We start from the raw sequence: 25,349 nt of genomic DNA on the forward strand, positions 1-25,349 counted from the left end.
CGTAGTTTCTCTTACACACTTGGAAGGGGAGGGTGAGCAGTATTCAAATGGTTGCAAACTGCAATTTCACTGCTAGATGCCACTAAATCCTACACACCGGACCTCTATTCAAGCATACTAAAACAACTTAACTACGAAGACCGTAAATATACTGCACTTGCCAAGTTTCAAATTGAGCGAAAGTCTTGGACATATTCAGGGGCTTATGAATCTGCTTTATAAACTGAAGAGAAATAACAGAAACAACCGGATTTCTAGGTAAGTTCTGAGTTAAGTTAGAGGCTGAGCTGAGCAGCTGATCACAAACACAAGCAAACTCTCACACACACGGTCAGCGTGTCAGTTAGCTGTAGTTGGTACTTCGGCTGTTCGGGGAGAATAAACAAACGTCCAGCGATCAAATTCGTGCGAATGACGCCAGACAAAAATTCGCTTTGCTTTGTCTGAACCACAGACTGTATATAAAGTCTATGGTCTTAACACACATTGAGGCTGTACTCAGTCAGGCACAGTAGTGCTTTAAGCTGAATGCTAAAATCTGCATGCTAACATTGACAATAATTACATGCTGATGTTTGGCAGGTAATGTATAATGTTTATTATGTTAACCATCTTGGTTAAGCATGTTAGCATGCTAATGTTTGTTAATTAGCCACAAAACAAAGTACAGCTGAGGCTGATGGGAATGTTTTTGCAGGTGTTTGGTCATAGACCAAAGTATTGGATAAACTAAATGTTTGACCTGATGGTCAATATGAAAAGTTAAAACTAGGATTGGTAACGTTGGAGAAACTAGCAAGCTACATTTTTTTAAGTATCAGACTGAAAAGATCCGTCCCATCAGGCCTCCCTCCAAAGCCACTCCCCAAAAACACATTTTCATGCACAATGAGTGCAGGGGCAGAGTGCACCCAGGTACAGGGAGGTAGATTGGCTAGGCTTATTACAGGCCTGTGACAGCCACCAGATTTTTAGATATATTTCCAGATCATTTGATTTATTGATTGCTATTGGGCTGTAAAGAAAATTTCATCAAATATAGCAAAAAATGTTTCTGAAATAAATCACCTTCCCTAGCTTTAAGGAATCACTAAAGTTATTACAATTCATCCTGAGGAACGTTGACTCGACAGCTAAAATATAAGACAAAACACTTAGGCTTACAGCAATCCGTCATCTCGGTTTACCTTTTATTGTTTTCCTTTTGCTACATTTACAGATGATCTATCCATCTTCACCTCACAGTAAATAAAAATAAATAAATACAAAATAAACACATTTTCTGAAAGAGGTGGCCCTGGGGTCACAGGAATCAGAGGCCCAATTTCAGTCTGATCATTTCAGTGTTCATTCTTCTGTTCTAATGGAAACATTTGTTGTTCCAACAGTTTATTTTGGCAACTTTGCACTTCAAGAATTCCCAGAAAGTGAAGGCCTATAGACAGTCCATGTAATGTGTATAAGTACTAACATGGAGATATAAAGTTAGGCTTTTGTCAGTTTGATGAAGTAAGAGAGTAAAAGGCAATTGTAAATCTGTATTTGACGGACCAATCACTTGCTGTGTCTTTAAAACAAGGACTACATGTTCTGATCACAGAGAGAAGACCCCATTTAGCTTCAAACATCATGATCTTTATCAGGTGAACAACTTTAGCTCAACAAATACAGTACATGTTGGTCAGAAACTGTTCCAGCTATAGCTGGCAGTGACCAGGTGGTGGCGTTATACAGTATTTCTACACAGTTCATGGTTTATCCTTCAGCATATTGCAGTGTGTGGGATCACCAGTAGAGGGTGCTACAGAGTATTGGTGTATTGTCAGTCAAAGTAACAGCATTTTCTCCAAAATGCTAAAATTGATAAAGTGCAGTAGACAATTATTTTCACTACCATCTAAAAATGCCAGTGCAATAAACTACTAGAAATAAGTTTATGAACTGGGTGCCAAGCAAATCTATCACTGGACACAAATCTAAACTTGTTACTGATTCATTGCATCTGAATTATTTTACTATTATATAATGAATCAAAGCTTTGTTAGTGTTCCTTGTTTTGTTGTCTCTTCATTGTTTATCACTGTGGTATGATGGAAAATTTCAATTTTAGCATGTGAATATTATCCTCATACTTCAAACTGACACTGAGCAGCCAATGAAACAAAAACTAGTCGCTAGTTAAACAGAGTGCCAGACTGTTTACTGCTTGTGCTTTACTGAGTCTGGTTTACTCAAAAAACCAACAGGGTGGTCAAGAGATAAATCAGACTACTAAGTTTACTCAAAAAACCAACAAGGTGGTCAAGAGATAAATCAGACTACTAAACATCTCCTAAATATCTTATTTTCCAAAAACACTATGATTAAGACAATTTACTTAATGCATAAATCAACTTCCACATTTTAACAATTTTTCCAAGTCAACAGGGAACACTAACACTTTTCAAATCATTGCACTAGCATGATCAGCGATGCATCAGTACCTACGACTGATGCCTCAGTTTATCAACATGCAGTCCTACAGTAGCTTGTACAAAAATCAGATTTTAACAAAAGATAAAGAATAAATTAAATCATTTCTATGTGTATCGTAAACAAATATGCTAACATCTATTTACAAAAAAGTATACATTGTAATGAGCTGCCTTTGTGATTTCTTGAAACTCACTATAGCGGACAGACCAGGCTCTAACAGTTAAATGTCTGACAGAGTTATTACTTGTGAGAGAGATGTCGATGTTCTTGTAGTGCTGAGCAAGGAAGAAATGATTTGTGGCATGCTAGAACATAACATCTGAGAGGACATGTTGATCGTTGCTCAGTATAGTGTTAAAAATGATTTGTTAACAAGCCTCCAGACTGGAACTACGGTTTACTCTGCTATTGCTCAAACATGTTAAGAAACATGCTAAAGAACATATACATTGACTCAGTGAGCTGAAACAAGCAGCTATCTGGAAGGAGAGAAACTGCTTGCATTTGTCTCCATTAATTCTGAAAGTAAAGAAACCTTTTTGCCTTCAAAACCCAACAATATTTGAAGACCATGTGGTGATGTGAGTCTTGTGTCAATATAAACAGTAATGAACAGTGACATTTTCCTCACATAATGGTTACAGTATCTAAGTGTAGACAGTAGTAATGTGTATCTAAGCCATTAAGAGTACTATAGAAAGCAATGGGCCCATCTCAGTAACCTGAAATCATTTGCTGCTTTGTTTGGATCTTTGACTTCAACTGATTCATCTATCTTCTCTGATAAACATGTCGTAAGTGTTTGAGTAGTGAATTCACATTTTGTCTGGTGTAAGCACAATCAAGAAAGGCAATTTCTCTTTTAGGCGGCATCAATCATGTGACTTCACGAGAACTGAAGCTGCTTGCTATCCTGAATAAGACCATATTCACACTAATGTTTTTTTTATAACTATATATAAAAAGATACCTGTTTAGAAGATTTCAGTCAACACTAGCATTTTCAGATAGTTGTCTAGAAGTCTGCTGTACATATTGAAAAGCAAGAATAGAGAAATATAAAGTGTCTTCTAGTAAACATGCCCAAGCTGCTTCAGCCGGCAGGCTTATGCATTTCTGCTGAGCAACTGCTGCTTTCAAAGTTTTGTTTGTGGTTTACAGAGCAACTGTGAAGATGGAAGGAAAAGGAAGATTCTCACAAATTCATTAAGACGCCTGACATAATGACAATCGTTGCATTTTAAAATCCTCCATTTTCACTGCGTTTGCATATTCTGTGAGCAGTTTTCGAGAAGTTGGCTATGTGTGGATGAAAGGCCAAAATAGGAACAATCACCAACATTAGTGGAAATATGGTCTACGACTTCAGGTCAGGAGGAATGTGGTGAGAAGACGGGACAGACAGTGTGCTTTGGCTGTGGTGTGTCAGGTTGTGTATAACAGCAGTAGTGTAAGATAAGAAGAGGCAGCCACATCGGGTGAGCTCTTCACTCTGAATGTGGCTTTCAAGAGCCTGGTAGACAGGATAGCAAGGAGCCCTCATATCGGGGAGAGGATGTTGTTTGGGGACGGGGGAAAGAGGGGTAACAAAACTTATGAACAGGTAGTGAGGAGCAGGGGTGAAAGCGTGTCCAGTGTTGGAAGGAGAGATGAGAAAGACAAAAGGAAGACAGGGAGAGAATGAAGGGAATAATCTACGGTTGTTCCTCCTTCTTCTTCAGTGATATACGTTTCTTCCTGGCAGCAAGCATTTCGTAGAAGGGGTCAACACTCACAGCAGATCTGTATAGGTGAAAAAGAATCAATATACAATTAAAAAGGTACATGTACCATCCAGACAGCAGTTAGGAAATTGAAATTAGGCCATTAAACAAGAGGCTTTTTCGTGTTTGGCCAAAATTTCTCACTGGTCTACCACTACCCACATTTCTCCTGTGACACTACCCTCAATTATCCATTTACATACTTGATGCTGTGGATCCATTCGTCCTTCTCCTCAGGTGTGGGGGCAGAGATACGGTACACCATGTGGTTTCCTTCCACTACTCTCCCATCAGCCTCCGTCTTACACGCCTTAATCAGCTGACCACGGTTGTTGGGGATGTACAGCTCAAAGCAGTTCTGTTGGGAGAAAAGCAAACAACATTGGATAAACCATCACAGTATACACCTAATTGTGAAAATTATAAACATGATAATCACATTCCCGTAAAAAAAAAAAAGCAGACTTACAGGTTTTCTTGGGTCTTCTACCTCACGGATACTGAGGTTTTCCAAGGGAATGATACCTCGTGGTTCCTTATCCTGTTAGTGAAACACAAAATCACAACAGATTAGGGCCCAAAGAGTTATTGCAACATTCAAAGGCTTTTATTTTGTGTTTTATGTGTTTAATCAGTCCCAATAGGAATTTGAGAGTAGAAGAATTAACAGAAATTCAACCAAACTCTCCATTATTTCTGCAAAAAATGGTCATATTGCAATTATTTTAAATGCCAGCTGTTTTCCACAAACAAAGTCATCAATTTGTAACCAAAATGAAAAGCCAGGTTACAGTTGAAATCATCTTGTTCTTAGATGCATCACTTATGACTAGCCTTTCAGTAAGTGATCAATTGTATATTTATTGTTTTACTTTATAACTTATTGGCTAGATTCAATCCTGAGCTACACTAATGTCCTCTTGGAATGTGTTAGTTTTGTGTGTTTGTGTTAGTATTGAAATGGTAGTGATGTCTATGATAGGTCGTCTCTTTTGTTCTTATTGTACATGTGCAACCAAACCAGTTTTTCCTCTGGGGATTAATAAAGTTATGCATCTAATCCTCGAGTTAATTAACCTAATTTAATTGCAGACACAGTACATTATTGCCTATGTTTTACAGTGGCCTTGCAATTTGCATTTTATTGACAGATAACACAACAATCCCACATATACTATTGCTATTTTCTCAGAAAAGCCAATGCAAATACAACAACATCATCATCATCCTGTTTAATGCACCAGATGAATTTACAAAAAGTGACAATGTCAGATTCACTCAAATGTTACACGTGGACACAAAGACTTACTGTGGTGTATTCAAAGTAATAAAGGCAGTTGTCTGTGAGAATGAACCATCGCCGTTTCCAGGTTTTCACTCGTCCCCCTGAAACACAAGAACACAGTCACGTCGATGAGTGAGAGGAAAAAGATTTCTTTTGGGGGTCAAAGTTAACGGGATACTACTCTACAATCTCTACTTTTTTTTTAGATTTTACTATCTATGTGGCTAATTGTTTCTACAACTTTTTAACTACAACAACTGACAGTACATACCTCCTGAGAAAACAAGCAGCGGCAGTAGAGGGTGGAAATCGCAGGGAAGAAGCAGAGACAAAAGGGACCGGAGGATTTAGAGGAAGACAGAGGACAAATAGAGAAAGAGAGAGACAGACAGGGAGGAGGAAGAGAGATTATATTAGTGACACAAAGATTACAGGCCCCGCCATGCAAAAGAAAACAATCAGATTTTTAGCCATCACGCAAGAAAGTAAGTCTTGTTCACCATCATGCTATGGCAATGTTCAAATGCCACAACACTGAGCTGACAATTCAAGTGGAGGCAAAGAGCCAGCAACCCTCAGAGACAAGAGGGCAGGTCCATCATAGCACAAAGCCTTAAAGAACAACAGGATACAGTAGCATACAGAACATATCACTTTCTTTTCTCTATGGAAATTTACACTCCGGATATCTGTAACATTGACATACTGGATTTATTTAATCGTACAAAATCAGTGTTAAAGCCACCATGTAGGGTCAAAGTACTCCATAAGAAAGCAGAAAGGACTAACTGGCATCATCTCACCAAGTTTTAGAAGCCAGCCCTCTCTGTCCGGGTTGAAGAAAGTGTGTGTCAGGTCGTTGCCGTCGTCCTCTGGGATCTTGAAGGGCTCATTTTTAATGCTGTCGTAGAGATTCTGGAATAACAGATAAGATAGTAAAATAAGATCACTAAAAATCTCGTCACTAGGTTCATTTTAATTGTCACTTAGCCATCTCCAAAGAAAAACAACATAGAGCTCATCATACTCTGAGCAGGTCCTCAGGCAGGTCTCCCCCCTCGTTGATGCCTCGGTTCATGGAGATGAAACGGTCCACTCCAGGTTTGTCCCTCACATTTGGGTTATGGAGGCTTGTGTTCAGCATAATGATGGCAAATGACAGCACGTAACATGTGTCTGCAAACAGGAAAGACATGCAAGTGAATACAGCACTGCTGAGTTTTGTTCTGCACAAAGAATAAAATTAATAATTTAACAAATTTACCTTTACATGAGAAATAAAAAACAAAAACTATTGGTTTTGACCAAGATTTAAAAAATAATACTTTCTACTATTATCACTCTCTCTGAAATCAAGTATGGGAATGCTGAACATACCTCATCTCAAACTATTTAAAGAAATAATTAATGAAAACACAAACACAATTTATTTTGTGAAAAGCAATGTTTACATATTGACAGACTCTGCAGGCTTAAATATCAGGTCACTTCCGGTAAGGGGCTTGTTGTTTGTGTGAGTGCACACCTTCTGGGAGGTGCCCCTTCCTGTGATCCATGGTAAGAAAACAGAGCTTTATTTAAGGGGACATCTCCCAACCGCACACAGAAATAAAAACTTCCTACATTATGTAGGCTACACCGTCTACACTACATTAAATGCAGTGTATGTGTTTACCAGTGCTTTGGAAGACGCCAGGGTTGCAGTGGCAGTATCTCTGAGCAAAGGCCTCCATCATTCTGTCGATCTTCTGAGCTTCACCAGGCAAACGGAAACTCCACAGGAACTGTCTGCAGAAGGTTGAGGTTTAGGTCAAGTCAGAGAGAACAAATTCTGCAATCAAGGAAGAGTTAAACAGTCACTACTGCTCTCTTGCATAATTTCTTTCCCTGCCTAGCCTGATGTGACAATGAGAGCGGGACTTTCCATTGTAGAGAAGGTTTGTTTGCCAGAGAATGCCAGGACAAGAGATCAAGAGATTTTGTCCTTGGTTCAAAACAAAAAACATGCCAAACCGTCACGGTTTACCTGAGGGCCTGGACGAGGTTGAGATCAGTGAACTCATGGAGGTCAACGAAGGCCTGAAGAACTTTGATGTTGAAGTCATCCCTGCAGAACAGCAACAGAAAAATCACAGTTACAAATGGCCGATACAAAAGGAGAAAAGGGACAGAAGATATTTTGAGACAAAGCACCTTTCTCCAAGGTAATCCCCTATAGCAGTCTTGTTGAGGCCCTCTCCTTTGTAGAGAAACTGAGCGATGTCCTCTGGAGTGTGTCTGAGCAGCTCATTCTCCACCAGAAACACAATGCCCTGCAGAGAGGAGGAAGAGTCTGTCACCAACACAGCAAAGACAGAGTGAAGACAGAGTAGACATGTACAAGTATTGAAGAGTTTTACCTTTTTGGGATCCATGTTGAATTTCTTCCTTCCCATTGCCACATGCCTACTTTTCTGTAGAGTTTTACTGCGGAGAGCAAAAGTGTAAAATGTAAGAAAGAGGGGCTTTGGCAGCATTTAAATCACATATTTGTATCAATAATGCTAACAGCTCAGACTTACAAATACCAAATCGCTAAAGATCACAAGAAAACATTATCACAATACTTAAGCCATTTTATTTAACATTACACATTTAAAAAGGAGCAGTGTGTAGGATTTAGGAATATGGCGATAATATTCATAAGTATGTTTTCATTAGTGTATAATCACCTGAAAATAAGAATCGTTGTGTTTTCATTATCTTAGAATAAGCAATTTATATCTACAGAGGGAGCAGATCCTCTTCCACGGAGGCCGCCATGTTTCTACAGTAGCCCAGAACGAACAAACCAAACATCTGCAAGCTCATGTTTTATTTGTTCTGACAGATGTGTTTGGCCCCCCTCCCATTCAGACAGATTTCTACCCGTCCTGGATCTGGTTGGGCCAATCACAACCGTTTATCTAATATGGGGCTGGTTTGATACGATGACTGTTCTGAGGAGTGCAACCTTATTGGCCATTTTCGTAAACAACCGAGATGGCTGCCGCTGATGTTTCTGTTGAATCTACCATCATGTCAGTATTAAATGAACTGGACGCTATATTTTCTCTAAAAGAAGAACAAACAACTGCACTTAAAGCTTTTGTTGATAAGAAAGATGTGTTTGCTATACTTCCGACATGATTTGGTAAGTTTAATTTACCAACTACGCTACATTACATGTTTCATTGCTCTGAATGGTTGTAAGTCTATCCAATTGCGTCCAAAGGCAATTTGGTGTGCGGCGGTTGATAACACCCCTTGGAAATCAAAAATGAACTGAGAGGCGATGCTGGGCTAATTATGATCACTTCTGGCTCCAAAAATCCAAGATGACGACGACCAAAATGCCAAACTCAAGGCTTCAAAAATGGTAGTCCACAAACCAATGAGTGAAGTCACAGTGGCTATGTCCACTTCTTTTATACAGTCAATCACAAGTGATAAAGTTGACTAACTGCAAGTGATGATGTATTGGGGTGTATTCATGGTGAATGAATCTGTGCACACTGTGGTGATCAAAGCCAACTCCTGTCCCTTTGCCTGTGCAAAAACACCAAATCTGATATTGTTCAGAGTTTAGTAGCAATGTTATTGTACATTTTCTTCTTACCTGCCCTCTGTGCTGGTCTCCAGTCCCTCCACCTCCATAATTGCCTCTCTTAATTCCTCTCTGAGCCTCTGGATCTCCTGCAGCAGGATGCCCTTCCTCCTGCGGATGTCCTCCAGCTCAGAGCGCTCCTCTGGGCTCAGGTCTACTGGGACTGGAAGGGAAGAAAAGAAAAATGACTCCATTACTGCTGCAGATATAACAAATGGTTATTGTGCCCAAACCCAAAGGCAGACCTATCAGTAACATAAAAACTCATCCAATACAACTATTTTTGGTTATGACTAATCCCTTCTATCAATATCTTACAATGGAAAGGAGTGGGATAGTAACAGTAGGTGAACATAAAACATGCAATGGAAAGGAACTGGGTGAGGACACTTGAGTGTTTTGTTTTCTCTTTTATGAAGATAAAAGCCTCTTTTAAATCAGTTATTCCACACATTTTGCCTTAATCTCCCCTTCTTGTCCCTCCTACCCTTTCCCTACCCACTAAAGTCTTCTTACTGCACCCTGTTTGTGCAGTCTGTGAAAAAATACTGAAAATCTGCTAGCCATGATCTGTCACTGTAATATAATGAATGACAGCATTAAAACTGCCCACTGACAGAGCAGACAAACACTTTGTGGACACAAGAGACACCAACACAGACAAGGCTACTGTAAAACTCAAGAGTCAGATAGATTAAATTTCTAGAGGCCCCTCTAAAACATTCTTCGCACAAAAAAAAAACAACCTAAGATTGAGAAACATCTAGGATTTGATTCTAATAGCCAATTCCAGCCGCTCCCATGAGAGGACCCTAGATGTAAAACACCCAGATTAGTTGAAAGCTTGGTTAACCAAAATCACAAAAAAATATTTTCTTGCTTATCACGTGTGGTATCAAGCTGGGCAATTAGTTTTTTGTGCTGGGTGATGAGAGATCCCCTCTGAGATTTCAGCCACCACCACAATATAATAAAGGTGAACTGATTTTCATTTGTGTTGCTCACTTTGAACTGTTTTCATTGCAACTACTTACTACTGAAGAAGTAGTCTCTATGAAAAGTGTTCACGGTGAGGCACTGTGATATTTAGACTGAATGGCCATTTTGTTACTGCTCCATCATTCACTAAATGTTTTTAGATGTGGGCAGATCTAGAGGTCTCTAAACAGGCTAGTGCAACACGGTGCTATGCAGGTAAAACAGCAATTAGTTTATGTTGGCATAAGTTTAAAGTGCAATTTATATAATTTCCATGGCATGAAAGCCTTGACAAAAGCAATTCTATCAACAGTTTTAAGGGATGTAGCTAAAGATGACATTAAAATGGAGGGCTGGGTGATCTGTCAACATCATAGTAAACAGGTATCTTCTCAGGAATTTCAGCTAAAGTAAAAAAGTAAAAACATTTGTTTTTTTTATGAAGGCTGCGTGACAGGTGAGTAACACAACACAGTAACACAAAGTTATTTGCCAAAACCTGACTCTACCTGTTTGGCCAACATATCAAATAACATTTCTAAAAAATGCTGGCATGTAAATATGTTTTGACAGCACAACTACACTTAGACTTGTACACCTAGTTGCCAGTTTACACCTAACTAAAACTAAGGCAGTCTAAAACACCAGCCCTGCACTAAATCCTACCTTAGTTGCCAACTTTATTGTCACTTTTGATATTGTAGTTTGTGGTGGCGTTGAATGTTGTATTACGCTGAGGAGTTTCTAATATTTTGTCAATTTTTGTCAGAGGGTAGACTAAATATTAGAAACACATCAAAGCAATACAACAGAACAACTATTTGTTAGTCTCCAAACCACAAACCATGACCATAATTCTGAATCAACACTTATCTTAACAGTTTCAACAAAACATGATAACTTTCATAAAGGTGGGGTGTAAGTGCAGGGCTGTTGTACTAGACTGGATTAATTTTAGCTAGGTGTACCTAATAAACTGGCAACTGAGTGTAGTGTCTGAAAACTCAAAGTAGCAGCTTGTGATGAGCAGTAGCTGGCAGCATTCAAAGCCTCCCAGAACCGTGTGTTTACTCTGCAAAACAAACAGCTGCTCTAAAATACCACCAACCACGCCCACAGTCTGGATTAACTATACGGTTTGATTCATACTACAGCAGCCAGAGTACTGATAACAGGAGCTGGACGGTTTTAATAGTATAAGCAATGCCCAATTTTAACAAGGCCTTGTGTAGCTTGGAGGGTGTCAGGGTGTTAAATGCCCACTGACGTTAGCTGAAACGTTAGCTCCGAGCACACAGTGAAATAATCAATATTTAGTTGGCATCTTTGTGGCTTATTTTAACCCAAAATGTGGTTTACATGTGCAAGCCCACTTTTCGGAAAAGATGGCAAAATGATTGACCATATATATATGTATATATATATATTTATAGACACAACACATATAGATGTTCAACGGAATGATCGGTGTCACACCTGAGCAAATAAACTGAGCCACTAGCTACGACTAGCCACAGTTAGCTAGCGATAGCCTATGTAAATAGCTAATTAGTAAGCCCACTTACTGTAGTCCAGGTCATCCATTTTTGGCGCTTTACTTTTAGGCATAAATATTTCAGAGTCGACTGTCATTCAATATTAGAAAACTACGGATATATGTGTAAATATATCCTCAAAACTAAGGGAAAAAATAGACAACCCCTTGTGTCGAAATGTTGGGCCGAAGACAAAGAAGGTGGCGACACCGGAAGCGGTGTCAGACTTTCGAGTGTTTCACTTCCGGTCAGTTGTTTTTCAAAATACAATCACTAATATTTAGTAATGCAAAGATGAAGTTTGACATAAATGCATACATGGCAGTCTGGCTACAAGTATATGGTTAAACAGTGATTGGTTAGTGTTTTTTAATTTATTTATTTCATATTCACTTGGTTGTTCACAAAACTTTCTAACTCTACTTGCACAAAATGTTTACATTTTGTAATAAATACTCTGGAGTGTCTGCATGTTTCCGGGTAGCTGCTCTCTTAAGGGGCAACTAAGAGGATATTTTAATAAAGATATAGACATTTTATTTATCTTTTTCAAAATTAGATTTTGTAGTCTTTATGTAAAAATAGTCATTTTAGAGTGTGGTCAGTTATTACAAAGACATGAAATGCAAAGGTCCAAAAAGAAAGTGAGATATGCAGGGAGACCTAGGGCTCGCAAACCTTTAAAATTAATCCAACTGGTCTATTTGACAAATCAATCTCAACACAATGTCCATTTATTTAATAGCTGTTCTGTGTTTTTGATTGAACCACGTCTTCATCAGCAGATGGATTTAGCAGATGATGTATAGATTTTCATTTTTCTGAGCACTTAAAGGACTTCTCATCTATGTTGGCACACAAGTTCAGAGTGAAAGTTCATGCTTGACCATGGAAACAGCAGTTGAGAATACAATCTCACCTAAAGGTCCATTTAGTAGCTGTCCTGGAGCTGTCAGTCATATCTGCAATGTTCTATGACAACTGGGCAACTCTATCTGCTGAGGAAGATCCTATGATACTTAACTACTACTGACCAATCTAGACTACTATATTGTTTCTTAATACTGGACCTAAAACACTAGTAAAGTTCCCTAAATGGTAATACAGTAGATAAGAGCACATCTACAGAGCAATTATATTTGTATTGTACTTTCTTACAGCTTACAAGGAGAACATCTTTAGGGATTTGATTTCCTCTGGGGCCATGGAGCCCAAAAATGTATTTACTCAGGGTTAAAAGCTTTGTCCAAATGGCACACATGTATTACAAAATCAATTTCTACAAATCTGTAATTTACAAGAGTAAGACAGTAAAAAAGCTTAAGTGAAGAAGAAGGAAACGCAATTCATTTAACTGTTTTCCAGTTATTTATCTCCTTTGTTTATTAGTATACTGTGACTGGGGGGAGTTAATCTATAGGCAGTCGTTTAAACAATGCCATTAGATATCACAAGAATGTTGCTGATAAAAGCAACTTCCCTCTGTTGATGTCACATGAACACTTGTGACTATAAATGAGAAGACACACTGGTGTGACAAAAGTTTGCTCCAGACAAACTTATCAAGTTACATTTATTCAAAACCATATATGTATATATTTTCATCATTTTACTAATAATTACAATTTCATTACAGGCAGTCCACTACAGACATCTTAATGGCATTATCAGTTGAGAGGTTATACCCCGACATTGTCACATCAAATAGGTTTGTAACACCATGGTCCGAGCTATGGCCATAGATGACAAAATGTTTAGGGAGGTAAACTGTCATAACTAGTTTCTTAAATGTAAATGGACTGTACTTGTATAGTGCCTTTCTAGTCTTGTGACCACTCAAATCACTTCACACTACATATCACATTCACCCCATTCACACACTGATGGCAGATGCTAACTGCTCATCAGTTCAAGGAAACTAACTAAATCATTCACACACACCGAAGGCACAGCCCTCGGGAGCAATTTGGGGTTCAGTGTCTTCCCCTTGGACACTCTGACATGTGGGCTGGGGGAAGTAAACATTTTTGGTAAAAACTCCATTCAAAATGTATATAGATTCTTCTATTTGGTACTGTTACAAGCCTAGACTCAAAATGTTGTATCCACATTCTTTAGCTGTGTAAGCACAGTGTAATTGTGGTAGACTAGCTGCATTGTGCGCTCAAAGGAAAACAAAAACAAGAAGGAAAATAACAGCCTGGTGAGCAAAGAGTTTTACTCCATTTTCTGCAGTCAGGTTTGAACAGTTCATGATCAACAGCCACAACTTACAGGCTTATTATACAAAGGCATTAATTTGTCCAGGCATGACCTACAGTATGCTGATGATGACCCAAGCAGTCGGCACATGATCTTACTGATTGATACACTGCACATGCTAATGATTTATCCTTTGTCCAGACCAAGTATATCAGCAGGTTTCATTATATCATTTCAAAAATTAATTTATAAAACATCACAATTCCTAGTAGGGCTCCAAGTTCTGCTGTTTGATTTCACTAAGGAGCACATCGTCATTTGGTAGTAATACTTAAGTTCTCAAGATACTTTAAATTTAAAACCCAATCACTTACTTCAACAGATTGAGATCATTTCTCACAGTGAAAGTCGTTTTCCCTCTATCTGATTTATCTCTTGATCAAAAGTCTCATGTGACAACACAGAGCTGCTGGATTTTAGTGTTGTGCCCGTGTTTGTCTCTACAGAAGGATTTTAAAGTGTCTAAATGATTTTGTAATCCATCAGTTCTACCTTTCAAAAGCTATGAGTGTTCAAATTAAGACATTTAATTCATTTGAGGCTAGGAATGTCATGTGATCCATGTATTAGAGTATCTGGACTAGGCTATCAATACTAGTGCATCCATTTCTAGATCTGATTATGTGTTAGATGTATCTAAAAGTTATTATGCATTCTAGTGTTGTGATTTTCTGTGCTGCATCAACTCGTTATTGTGCAAAATAAATGCACTACTTACTACTTAACAGAAGCATGTAATGTCCTCTATGCTTCAAAAGCTGATTACTCAGAGATAGTGATATATTCTAGACATAAAATAGTGCTGAGGGCTAACGTGTGTGATTCTGAAACAATTCTTGAAAATGAAGTGGTCTATAACCACTGACAAAGAAGCTTGCTTTGTTCAGACATTTTTTTGTTCAATATGTTGCAAAGTCTGATATCATTGACATCATCATCGTGCATCCACTGGTTAAGAAAAACAGGCAGATAATGTAAAAATGTCAGTAATGGTCACCATTCAACAGTTTCATCGCTCCTACTAATGTAATGACCTTCAAAAGCTTGATTTCGCCGCTCTACAATGAGTCACTTGCATGAACAAATTGTTCATTAAAGTGTACATTTAACCACATTTTTCTCCACTGATGATAAGTGGAGAGTAGGGTGCTCAAAGATAACAGCAGGTAGGTGGGTCTACCAGTATGTTGTATTTATGTAGTGGACGGACACTCTGATAGGTGGCTAGAGATTAAGAAGATTTGGGATTCTTATATAAGTAAGAAAGTAAACTGTACTGTCCAGTGTCAGATAAGGCATTCATTTCAGGGACGGAAGTTTTTATACTTAAACATTTGGACATTGGGTGAAGATAGAGGGTGTTGGCCAAAGTTGGCCCAAGTGAATCTGAATGTATTTTTTTTTAGCATTTCATGTTTCATGACAAACCAACTTTTCTATGATTTTAATCTGATTTCTTTCCATCTCATTGAAAGGCAACAATCATGTAATGCTTCTCTGCATGCATACTACTATGTATACATCCAACACATGCAGTATCTGCACAAAAATATTCCATAAACATTCGATTTTTCTTCCCTCTTATAATCCCAGGCTGTGCAGTTTTCATGCTTCTCAGGGTACGCAGAGCGTAATCCAACAGCTGTGCAATGAGGCGCATTTTTCATCCATTTTCAAATTCGCTATTAATCCCTGCAGTCGTGCTCCAATGATGCGTGGCTCGGTGGGTTATCCCTTTCATTTAACCCCAGAAAAGCAGTTTCTGCAATCCAGGCTATTCTAAGTATTTTAGATACTCCCCTCTCTTTCAGAGTATAGATGGCAACAGAGATTACATAGTTCAGTAGAGTGCTGTATCTGTCAATCAATTCAATCAATCCCTGATTAGAATCTGGTAATTTTCACTCCAGAGTCACCAACGATGAGACGAGCCATGGAAGGATGAACCTGTGAAATATTGAGAAGGGAAAAAAAGATTACCAATGATAAGTCTCACAGTGGCTCATCAACATAACTCCAACATTAATACTTAGTACTATAGAGGCATACGTTACATCTGCTAAACATACAACACACCTTCTTACGAGTTGGGAAAATATAATCGTGCGTCATTGTTAACCATATGAATGATTAACAATCAATTAATCATTAAAAGCTTCTAAAATACAAAATACCTACTTTTCTGCCTATTGTTAGTCACCAAAGGGCCAAACAAAATTCAACACATTGAACATAGAAAATTTGATGAGACCCAACATGCAGGTTCATATTGTAACAGAATATATAGTAAAATGACCTGGGAATTCACCATCTTTTTCTCGATTAGTTAACAGTGATTGATTTTGATTGACCACAATCAAAATACTATCACTGGCACAGCCCTACAAAGCATATTAGTTACATGAACATGTGCTTTATGTATGGGTGGATCTAGAGGGAATCAAAACCGCTAAATTAAGTGTAAAACCCTATCCAATCACCCACAGTTACTACACTCAGATTACAGCACTTCATGACAAGTACATTCAGTACCAAGCACCATTTTTCCCCTTTCTGACCTGCGCCTGAAGTGGTCCATAGGGCACCAGTTCTCCATCCACAGTGAGTGTCCCCCGTGTGGACAGAGGCTGCAGCCTGAAGGCCCTGCAGGAAACATGGCTCACATACGGCGAGCTGACGGAGTGGTGGGTTCCTCTTTCCATGGCAAAGAACAGTCTCAGCAGAGTGGCTCTGGAGATCCCCGCCCGCACAAAGGTCAGGTGGATCAGCCCATCATCAAACCTGGCCTGGGGTGCAGCATGAAGATCAGCCCCGAGGTGGGTCTGATAAAGGGCCAGGACCAGGACAAAGTCCCCTTCAATGCTTACCCAGTCTCTGGTGGGAAGGGGTTGGTCAAGGGGGGGTAACAAGTCATCCCTAGGGAGATTTAAAGGCAGTGAGACAAAAGGACGGTTCTTTTGGGGTCCTGCTGGCTCGGCAATGTCAAAGTTAAAAGATGAGGACGGTGTGCGTAGAGAGGGTGAGGGCGAGGTGGAATTTGGGGTGTTAGGACGGGGGGCGAGGTAGGATGAGGAGTGTGGAGAGGCACATGAAGGCGAAGATGGGGGTGTGGGAGAAAGAGACAGGGAGAGGGAGGGGAGTTTAGGGGGGAGGGAGTTTGAGTGGGAGTGCTGGAGGAGAGAGAGGGGCCTCGGCCGGGAGGCGTTCTGGTTTTGGTCCAGGGTCTTGGGCTTGTAAGAGAAGGGAGCGTGACGAAAGGGAGAGGAGATGGTGAGAGCTCGCTCACGAGCAACGTCCAGTTGGTAGGGTTCTTTCCGGTAGTAGGTTCCATTCAGATCCATGTCCTCTATCCCGTATGAAGTGCCAGAGTCTGCGTCAGCCTCCTGACTGAGAGGCTGGTTAAAGAGAGTGTTGGCTATCTGGCTTGAAGGGGCTGAATTCTTTCTTACTGCCTGTCTGGCTTCCTGAAGGAAACAACCCTCTGGCTCTTCATCTGCCTCTCGCCCCATGTCTACCCCACAGCTCTCTCCCAGCTCTCTTGCATGTAACACTCCCTCCTCCTCTACAAAACCGCCATTGCCTTCCCCATCCTTCCCCCTATCCTCCATCTCACTGGAGTCATGCTGTACTCCTCCCTCATCTTCCCTTTCATCTTTGATTCCTGCCAACCTTTCTACCCTTCCCATATTGCAGTCATCCCTTTCATTTGATTTTGAACTCATCTCCGACCTCTCGAAGCATGTCCCTGACCTCTCTTCTTCTGCTTCCATCGCCACCTCCCCCTCCCCCTCCCATTCCCTCTCTCTGTCCTCCGCCAGGCTGCTTGCCCTCACCACGCCAGTTCCTCCTCCCCTAGCCCTCTCCCTTCTCCTCTCCCTTTCTCTCTGCCTCTCCTCTTTTTCCCTCTCTCCCTCACCCATACGCAGGCTCCTCTGTTCACTGATGCCCATGTCAGAGCAGGTGCGATGGATGGGTGTTCGGCAGAAGCCCTCGAGGCCTTCTGTGATACTGCGAGAGAGGGGTCTCCTTGGCGGTGTAGGTGTGGCATCTGGTGATGAGGTGCAAATAGAGGGAGGCAGGTAGGACAGACGACCCTTGTAGGATCGAAGAGAAGCTATGCGCACCAGAGTGCCCAGGGTGAAGCGAGCTGAGCCAAGGCCACGATACCTGGAATAAGGAAAGATTTCAAGTAAAGCTATCTTTTGTAATGAATGAATGAACAAAGCCAACAGTGGATGTTCTTACAGTATAAGCTATTACACAACCCACCTCTCACTCTCAATGTCCACATCGGACACAAAGCCCCAGGCAACAGAAAGGAAAGAAAATAGTCTCCTGGGTGCTGCAGTACGACTGTTGTTGGAGGGAGAAGGGCTCGTTGTCACAGAGACCACGTCCATGGGTCGGACACCGCCTCGACAGAGCAAAAAACAGCAGTTCAAAAGGAGGGGCTCCCGAAGGCACATGTCATACCTGAGAGAGATATGAAACAACACGTCCAATCAGTACAGATAAGAGAGAGAGAGAACTGTACAAACGACAGGTCAATACAGAGTCCTTCCACTATTCAGAGATATCTAAATCTACTGTAGATAACCAGGTGATGACAAAAACAGCAACGTTGCACTCTTTTGATTAAAGATAAACCACAACTGACTTTGGAACTAGGTTAATCTGATTTTGTGTAATTGGATAAATCCACATAACCATGATTTCTGAATCTATTTATGCTAGTCTGTTTTAGCTAATAAAAGTAACCTTTTGGCATTGAGAACGCAAAGTACAAAAATCTCTTTTGGCATGTCAAATGTTTGATATGACAGAGCCTGACTCACGCAGAACCTAATAATGCTCATAAACAATTTTTAAACATCTTGTGGTTTACAACAACTTATGGACTTAACAGCACATTATCAGCAAACAGGATCTAAGCTAAGAATAAAACAAAGAGAAGAGATATTAAGACATTTATCTTAGATTATCCTTAATTACCACTTCTTGTGCCTACAGAGCTGAGTCTTCTCACCTTTACAGATATGAATGAGATACATGCTTACCCTGCATTGTGGTTGATGGAGCCAGCCAGTGCATTCCCGGAGCCACAGGGCAGAATGCCGACAGGTGTTTTTATTGCTTGTTCCCAGTCAGGACGCTCCATCAGGCCATTAATTACCTAAAGGAACACGACACAGAAAATTCAGAAAATCACATCTGTGGACACGGTTAAAGCTGGGTTAAAGCTGTGTTCTTGTACCACATAAATATCTTCACTGTTATATAATTTCCCCCTTGAACATACCCCTACATTCCACTATGCTTAGCCCTCCAAACAAAAGCATTTCACACCTCATGCAGCAGGCCATCTCCAGAAACGATGATGATGCCATCCCACTCTGGGAGCAATATCTCTCTGATAAGCTCTCTGGCATGGTTCTGACGCTCTGAGACAGATTAATTAAGTTAACACCTGTTATACATGTATGTTTTATGTAAAAGGTACTGCCTCATGAAGCTGCCTTTGCACTTGGTGTGTTACCTGTCTGTATAAGGTTGTAGCTGATGTTGGCCTCTCTGAACATTGGCAGGATGTGGGTCTGACACCACTGCATTGCCTGGCCTCTCCCACTAAAGGGATTGACCAATAACAGTAGTCGCCTGGGACGAGGTAGCAGACTTCTTGAAAATTCTGTATGAAAAAGAAGGGAGAGCATGAATAAGTTATAACTCACATAGTTTTTGTCCAGAACAAAGAAAGGAACTAGAGGTTCGCTGCATTTTAAAAGCAAGTCAACTGGGAGCTGTCATTACACAGTGTTGCCCAACCCTGGACTTTGAGTGCATTCAATCATTTGAGCCTCCTTAATTTCACCTCACAGGATCTACTTCACACTGCACAACGAGAGTGTGTCTGTTAATCATTTAAATTCAGATACATGGTAAAGGACACATGTAGCATTCCGAATACAGGAATTAAACAAAACAAGGTGGTAAAAACAAAACAGCTGTGTACAGAGGCAAACTATGTATTATCTGTCCAACTGGGGCGCAGAGGCAAGAAAAGAGAGTCACTCCTCTTCTCTACTCTTTCATCAGCCCAGGTAGAATAAATAAAAAGCTTCTTAAAATAAACTAAATAAAAAGATTTAGTATGGTATAGATGGATGCCAGTTGTGCAGGGAATGAGATGAAATGCACTCTCAGATAATCCTGGATTTTGCAACAAACTATACTAAAGCAAATCAACAGAAAACCCAACTAACAACTATTTTGTGCATGAGCATAAAAATTCACAGAATCAAGACAGCAAGTGATTCAGAAATGGAGCAATTAGGTAAGCGAATGGTAACAGAGAGATGTGAAAGAATGAAGGCTATGTGAGCAAAGTGGAACATAAACTAGGGGTCAAACAGAAGGCTGGCAACCCCCAGAAAAACAGGGTGAACTGCAACAGAGTATGAATGAGGCAGAAGCAGACAAGGGACAAACAGGAATGGGGAAAAATTAAAGATGAATGACAGCTTTATCTCTGTTGGGGGAAGGAGACAGTGATGTGATAGGTAAAGACTGAGGAAAACAAATGAGAGATTAAAGAGAATGAAGGGTTAAAGATTATGTCTAAAGAAGAGGAAGGAGACAGGAAACGATGAGATATGTTGGCGAAGTGCGTGACGCATAGGTAATGATGAGAAAAGGGATAACACACACACATACACACAGTGAAAGTAAACACTTAGCGGGGCCTTGCTGTCTGTTTGATTATAGAGGATGGGGGATACAGTGTATGGGAAGGGGTGGCAAGCTGCAGCAGCCCCACCCTCTTTGTCTCTACATTTGACATTGAATGATACGGACCGTGTGCAGGACAGATAAGGGCAAAAAAACAAAGAAGTATCAGATAAATAAACTCAAGAAAAAGATGTAGTTATGGGAAACAACAAAAATCTGAACTAAATACTCAGAGCCTCTTAGGGTGTATTAGTGTTAATCCCCCTTTTTTTTGCTACATAACCCCTAAAATGCTTAACTACTATTGGTACCTTTGTGTACTCAGTGACAAAATGTGTGTGTTATAGCCTAAATACAAAAAGGTCTTGGGTCACTGTGGCATTAAGCTATACTTAGCAAACATTTACAAAGTAAGCATAAATCAAGGCGGCATAAGACAATATTGTGTGGTCTCGTGTAGTAAACAGGTCAGGTCAGCCAAAGTAAATCACACTATTACCTGCTGTAAACTAACCATGCTGCCCTTTTGATAAAGCCATTCACTAAAACACCACACTATAGCCATGACCAGGATTCCTTCATAAAAAGAGAGTGTACTTGGGGCTTTAGGGTCTGGGAAACTTCAAGTACAAAAACATGAAGGGCAACATGGTGTTCATGTTCATGGATTGCCTATTAAAAAAAGTTATGAGTCTCTACAAGTTGAATTTCATAAACTGCTGGAAAACAGTCCAGTTAATGGGCTACTACAATCACCAGTATGGTCCTGTAACATGTAAAACCATCTACCAACCATCACCCAACCTGGACAAGCAAGCCTCTAGTGAGACACACACTCACCTGTGTCAGCAGTGACGGTCACACCTCTGAGTAGACACTGCACAGCAGCTGACCACCTCTCAGCTTCAGGCCTGCTTTCTGCCAGGTAGGCCCTCACCTGCCTGCGCCGAGACACCCCTTTCCGTCGTTTGCCTGGTGGGTACCAGTACAGCACCAGGAGAGGGGGTGCAGGGGCACGAGGGCAGCTGCACCCCACTAGCTCTGATAAAGGCAGCAGGAGACGGGCTTCTTTCCCCGGCCGTGGTGACAGACGCTGGATATGTATGTGGGTGTGGGTGAGGGTCAAGGCATAGTTGGAGGCCAGAGCCGGAGTAGGAGAGGCAGCAGGGGACAGCCCCCCCGGACCACCAGGGCTGTTGGGGCAGCTGTTATTGTTGCTGTTGCTGCCTGATCCCCAGCTGGCAAACTGGCCATGAAGGAGGGCTTCTGCTGTGGAAGGTGAAGATGGTTCTGGAGATCGCATCCTCACTGCTGAAGCAGACACGGTTTATCAGGAAAAAGTCAGTCTTCTACAGTTAGAGGCTTGAAGAGTGGAATTTGGCAGCTCTTCAAGATTTGCAGGGAAAATCAAAACGTATCTGAATGTCAGTCTGAGAACTTTATCCCTGAAATCTCCTCAAAATCATTCTCCTTCAGTGCTTGAATTCAAGTCACAAAAAAAAAAATCAGCTCTGGATTTCTGTTCCTGTCTGTCCATTTCAGAAGTATGTCTTCATTTGAAAAGAAAAATGAACTCCTTCCAGTTTAAAGGTTCTTCTGTTTTGAGTATTTATCCAGTGAAAATGTGAGCTGCTAAAGACCAGTCTTTGTGTCACAGTTATAAAGCTCCCATCAGAGTTTGATCTGAAGAACTGTCAGCTTCTACAGTTTACTGTCAGTGGGAAAGTGGATATGCAATACTTCAACATATTCAAAGAAAACAGGACTTAAAAATGTATATTTTCCACTACAAGATCAGTCATTTAAACAAAAGCGTTCCTCACAAAGACTGCATAAGTTAAAAAAAAGTTTACATTACAACTTAAAGCCGCCTATTGTGATTACAACATAAGGCAGCCGAGCAGCTACTCAACATTAACAATAAATCTTTTAATAATTACACACATGGACCAAACTGAAACTATTAGTTGCATTGGAAAAACTGATCAATTAAGTATGAATAAGACAAACAAACACACCTTGTTTAGACAAGGAGGCTATAGCAATTAAATTAAATTAATGCACAAGTAAAGAATTCTGTAGAGTATGGTGCATGGTAAGTGCTGGCTGAAATGTCATTAATGCCACAAAGATATGATAAGTGCAGGCTTATTCAAGACCTTTGATACCTCTATTGCTATCTTTAATCTCAGTGATATAATAGGAGGCAGACAAGAGGAGCGACTAGGCCAGTCCTCTAGACAGTAGTGTGATACATTAAAGTTTCATATAAACAAATACTCCTGCATTATTTCATTATCCGTTCTTCGCAAGAAGAGGGTGAACACTAGGTAAGACAGGTGGAGACCAGACAACGAAAAAAATAAAAAACAGAAACAAAACAAAAGACAAACAAGGAGACAGTTCTAGGTGGGTCCTTAGTTTATGTCATGGTAATGTCTTTGAGTCAAGCCTCACGTTCCCTCCCGAAGATCTCTGTTCCTGAACGACGACAAAGGAGGAGAGGAGGACAACAGTCAATTGTGGAAGTGGAAAAAACAATGGCAGAACTTTAATGTATGGGTGATCTACCTAAAAGAGCAGATGAGAAAGAAATTGACATTAAAGAAGGACGCATATTAAACTGAATAAATTGTGTCTCTAATTCACATGGGATTTCACTCTGCAAAGGTGAATATTTCTGTACCACATTTTCTCAATTAGAGTAGAAACAAGTACAGAGAATAACTGGGAAGGGGAAGAGATTAAGGTTACAGGGTGAAGCAATACGAGACCCACCATGCCCCTTGACCTTAGGTGCGTCTTTACCATAGTCTATGGTCTTTGCACATAATGACTCACAGTCACACATCCTCAATGGCTTTGCTGAGACATCACATTATTTTGGATGAAAGGTTACATGAGAGTGACCACATCTGGTTGGCATTTTCATTTTTGGGGCTTTTGTCTAACAGGATTTGGAGAAACAGTGTTTCTTTCACAACTGTTTTCACTAGAATTGAGATTTTGCGAATTGCTGACCTAAATGGTACTGGATTTTAGAGGTTTTGCAATACTCATTAGTATGTAACAATCTTAAAACTTTCCCAATAAGGAAATAGTTTCATAATGAGAAACATTGTGTCTGTTAAAACAAGTTTGGGACTCATTTCACAAACTTAACATCTCTACATAACTTTATTATTTTGATTTGTTATATGGCTTCTGAAAAGGTCTCCCTGGCCTGTATATAATATAAATCACAATTAAGTGCCACTTAATATGATGATTATTATCATATTATTTTTATGTATATAGATGACAGGTTACAGTAATGTAAATGTTCCAAGTGAGCAGGCTCCAGTTAATTAGATTTAGACAGTTCGTCAAAGTACAATTACTGGATTATCACAGTGGGACTTCGGGAAACCCTAAATTAATAAACTGGTCACATCTTTCTTTTGAAATTTTATAACAGACAGGAAACATTATGTAAGTGTGGTGCAGACAAAATCAATACGTGGCTGATGTCCTGTCTTGATAAAACACACACACAAAAAGGACCTCACTGATGCCCATTGTTGCACCTTACGTCCTTGAAATGCAGGGCGGGGACACACAGAAATAATACCAGCGGGCTAATTTTGTCTCCCACACAATGAGGCTGTTGTTGAGTGACTTCGGGGTATTTTAGGCAACTTTCGGCTAGCTTATACTTTGAACTAAAGACCATTCCCATACTAAGGGCACGGCTACACACTCATTCCTATATTCATACACACGCAGCGTTAACAGCTTGTCTAATAATCCTGATGAACTAAAGTAAAAGCTAACGTTACGTTTGACCGTTAAACTTTATCGATGTCATTCGCCTAACGTTAGCTAGCAGGTTGACAGGCTGTTAGCCAGCTGACTTACTTAACTCTAGCTGTAGTTTAACAGTTACAAACTGAAGAGCCATTTCCAAAAATGGTGCAGTCTTGGAATTAATTATCAAGAAGCAGAAAGCGTTTTGAGCTGTATTTAGGACACAAATCCTAACGTTAAATCAAGGAGTTAGCAAACACTAGCTAATGTTATAAATACAGTAACGTTAGCTACTGTAAACTGCTGCCAGACAAGCGCAACACAGCATTGTCAGTTAGCAGTGGCTAGCAGTTTGCAACTTAACGTTTAGCCCAAGTTCAAGCTAACTTTCTATACTATTAAAAGCTTACTGTCTTTAAATTACCCGTCATCACCATGAGTACACTGAAGAGCTCCCATTTGATTTTACATCTCGTTTATTGCTTGGTTTAAAGAGGTACCCAAGTTAGCGCAGATAACAGTGGATGACAACGTTAGCTAACAACCGTTATGATCTGTTTCTAATCAAGCCGAGTAACACGAAAATTGGTTACCTTTAAGAGTTATGTTTTTTGCCAACACCGGATTACGAAAAGCCATGATTAAATATAATATATCAAAACGAAACACTCAAAATTACCTCATCTCGTCTCCCCTCTCACGACGAGATAGTCGCTTGCCTTGTAAACTGTGGCTCGGCGCAGGAAGTGCCTGGAGACGCAGTAGCAGCAGCTTTGAGCGGCGGAGAGGAAGTCCAATGGCGATAAGGAAAACATTGCAACACCCACCGACATTCTCCAATCATTGACAGACCACCACTTCCTGGCCAAGTCATATCAGTGGATCAAAAGATTACGTTAAGACCTCAGTGAGGG

The 25,349-nt window shown here is 40.3% G+C and overlaps 2 protein-coding genes across 3 annotated transcripts; both read right to left on the reverse strand.

Annotated features, from left to right (window-relative positions):
- Positions 1-1,176: 1,176 nt before the first annotated feature.
- cyth2 (cytohesin 2) lies at positions 1,177-11,891 on the reverse strand. Its single transcript, XM_044208712.1, has 12 exons — positions 11,692-11,891; positions 9,161-9,311; positions 7,923-7,989; positions 7,717-7,835; positions 7,550-7,630; positions 7,199-7,311; positions 6,551-6,699; positions 6,327-6,438; positions 5,548-5,624; positions 4,708-4,779; positions 4,442-4,596; positions 1,177-4,257 (listed from the first exon to the last, which is right to left on the reverse strand). The coding sequence occupies exons 1-12, from the start codon at positions 11,756-11,758 to the stop codon at positions 4,170-4,172; spliced, it is 1,251 nt and encodes a 416-aa protein (XP_044064647.1). The 5' UTR covers positions 11,759-11,891; the 3' UTR covers positions 1,177-4,169.
- A 1,971-nt stretch (positions 11,892-13,862) lies between these two features.
- sphk2 (sphingosine kinase 2) lies at positions 13,863-25,271 on the reverse strand. Of its 2 annotated transcripts, none has more exons than XM_044208706.1 (8): positions 25,115-25,271; positions 21,490-23,130; positions 19,460-19,609; positions 19,270-19,364; positions 18,981-19,096; positions 18,193-18,396; positions 16,482-18,090; positions 13,863-15,870 (listed from the first exon to the last, which is right to left on the reverse strand). In XM_044208706.1, exons 2-8 carry the CDS (start codon positions 21,950-21,952, stop codon positions 15,808-15,810), a joined length of 2,700 nt encoding a protein of 899 aa, XP_044064641.1. In that variant the 5' UTR covers positions 21,953-23,130; positions 25,115-25,271; the 3' UTR covers positions 13,863-15,807. The 2 variants fall into 2 exon arrangements, with proteins under 2 accessions (XP_044064641.1, XP_044064642.1); XM_044208707.1 differs by having other exon boundaries at positions 21,490-23,220; positions 25,115-25,214.
- Between the last annotated feature and the right edge of the window lie 78 nt (positions 25,272-25,349).

The sequence above is a fragment of the Siniperca chuatsi genome, linkage group LG9 (assembly GCF_020085105.1).
Source record: "Siniperca chuatsi isolate FFG_IHB_CAS linkage group LG9, ASM2008510v1, whole genome shotgun sequence".
Classification (NCBI taxonomy): Eukaryota; Metazoa; Chordata; class Actinopteri; order Centrarchiformes; family Sinipercidae; genus Siniperca; species Siniperca chuatsi.

What these genes read in the sequence shown, in the direction of transcription:
- cyth2 (XM_044208712.1), bottom strand. Translation starts at nt 11,758, where the DNA reads ATGACAGTCGACTCTGAAATATTTATGCCTAAAAGTAAAGCGCCAAAA. An exon ending in TCAACATGGATCCCAAAAAG is followed by an intron (nt 7,836 to 7,922) that starts GTAAAACTCTTC and finishes TCCTCTCTGCAG; the next exon opens with GGCATTGTGTTTCTGGTGGA. An exon ending in TGGCGTCTTCCAAAGCACTG is followed by an intron (nt 6,700 to 7,198) that starts GTAAACACATAC and finishes TCCTGTTTGCAG; the next exon opens with ACACATGTTACGTGCTGTCA.
- sphk2 (XM_044208706.1), bottom strand. Translation starts at nt 21,952, where the DNA reads ATGCGATCTCCAGAACCATCTTCACCTTCCACAGCAGAAGCCCTCCTT. An exon ending in GAGATGGCCTGCTGCATGAG is followed by an intron (nt 19,097 to 19,269) that starts GTGTGAAATGCT and finishes GTGTTCCTTTAG; the next exon opens with GTAATTAATGGCCTGATGGA. An exon ending in GTGGACATTGAGAGTGAGAG is followed by an intron (nt 18,091 to 18,192) that starts GTGGGTTGTGTA and finishes TCCTTATTCCAG; the next exon opens with GTATCGTGGCCTTGGCTCAG.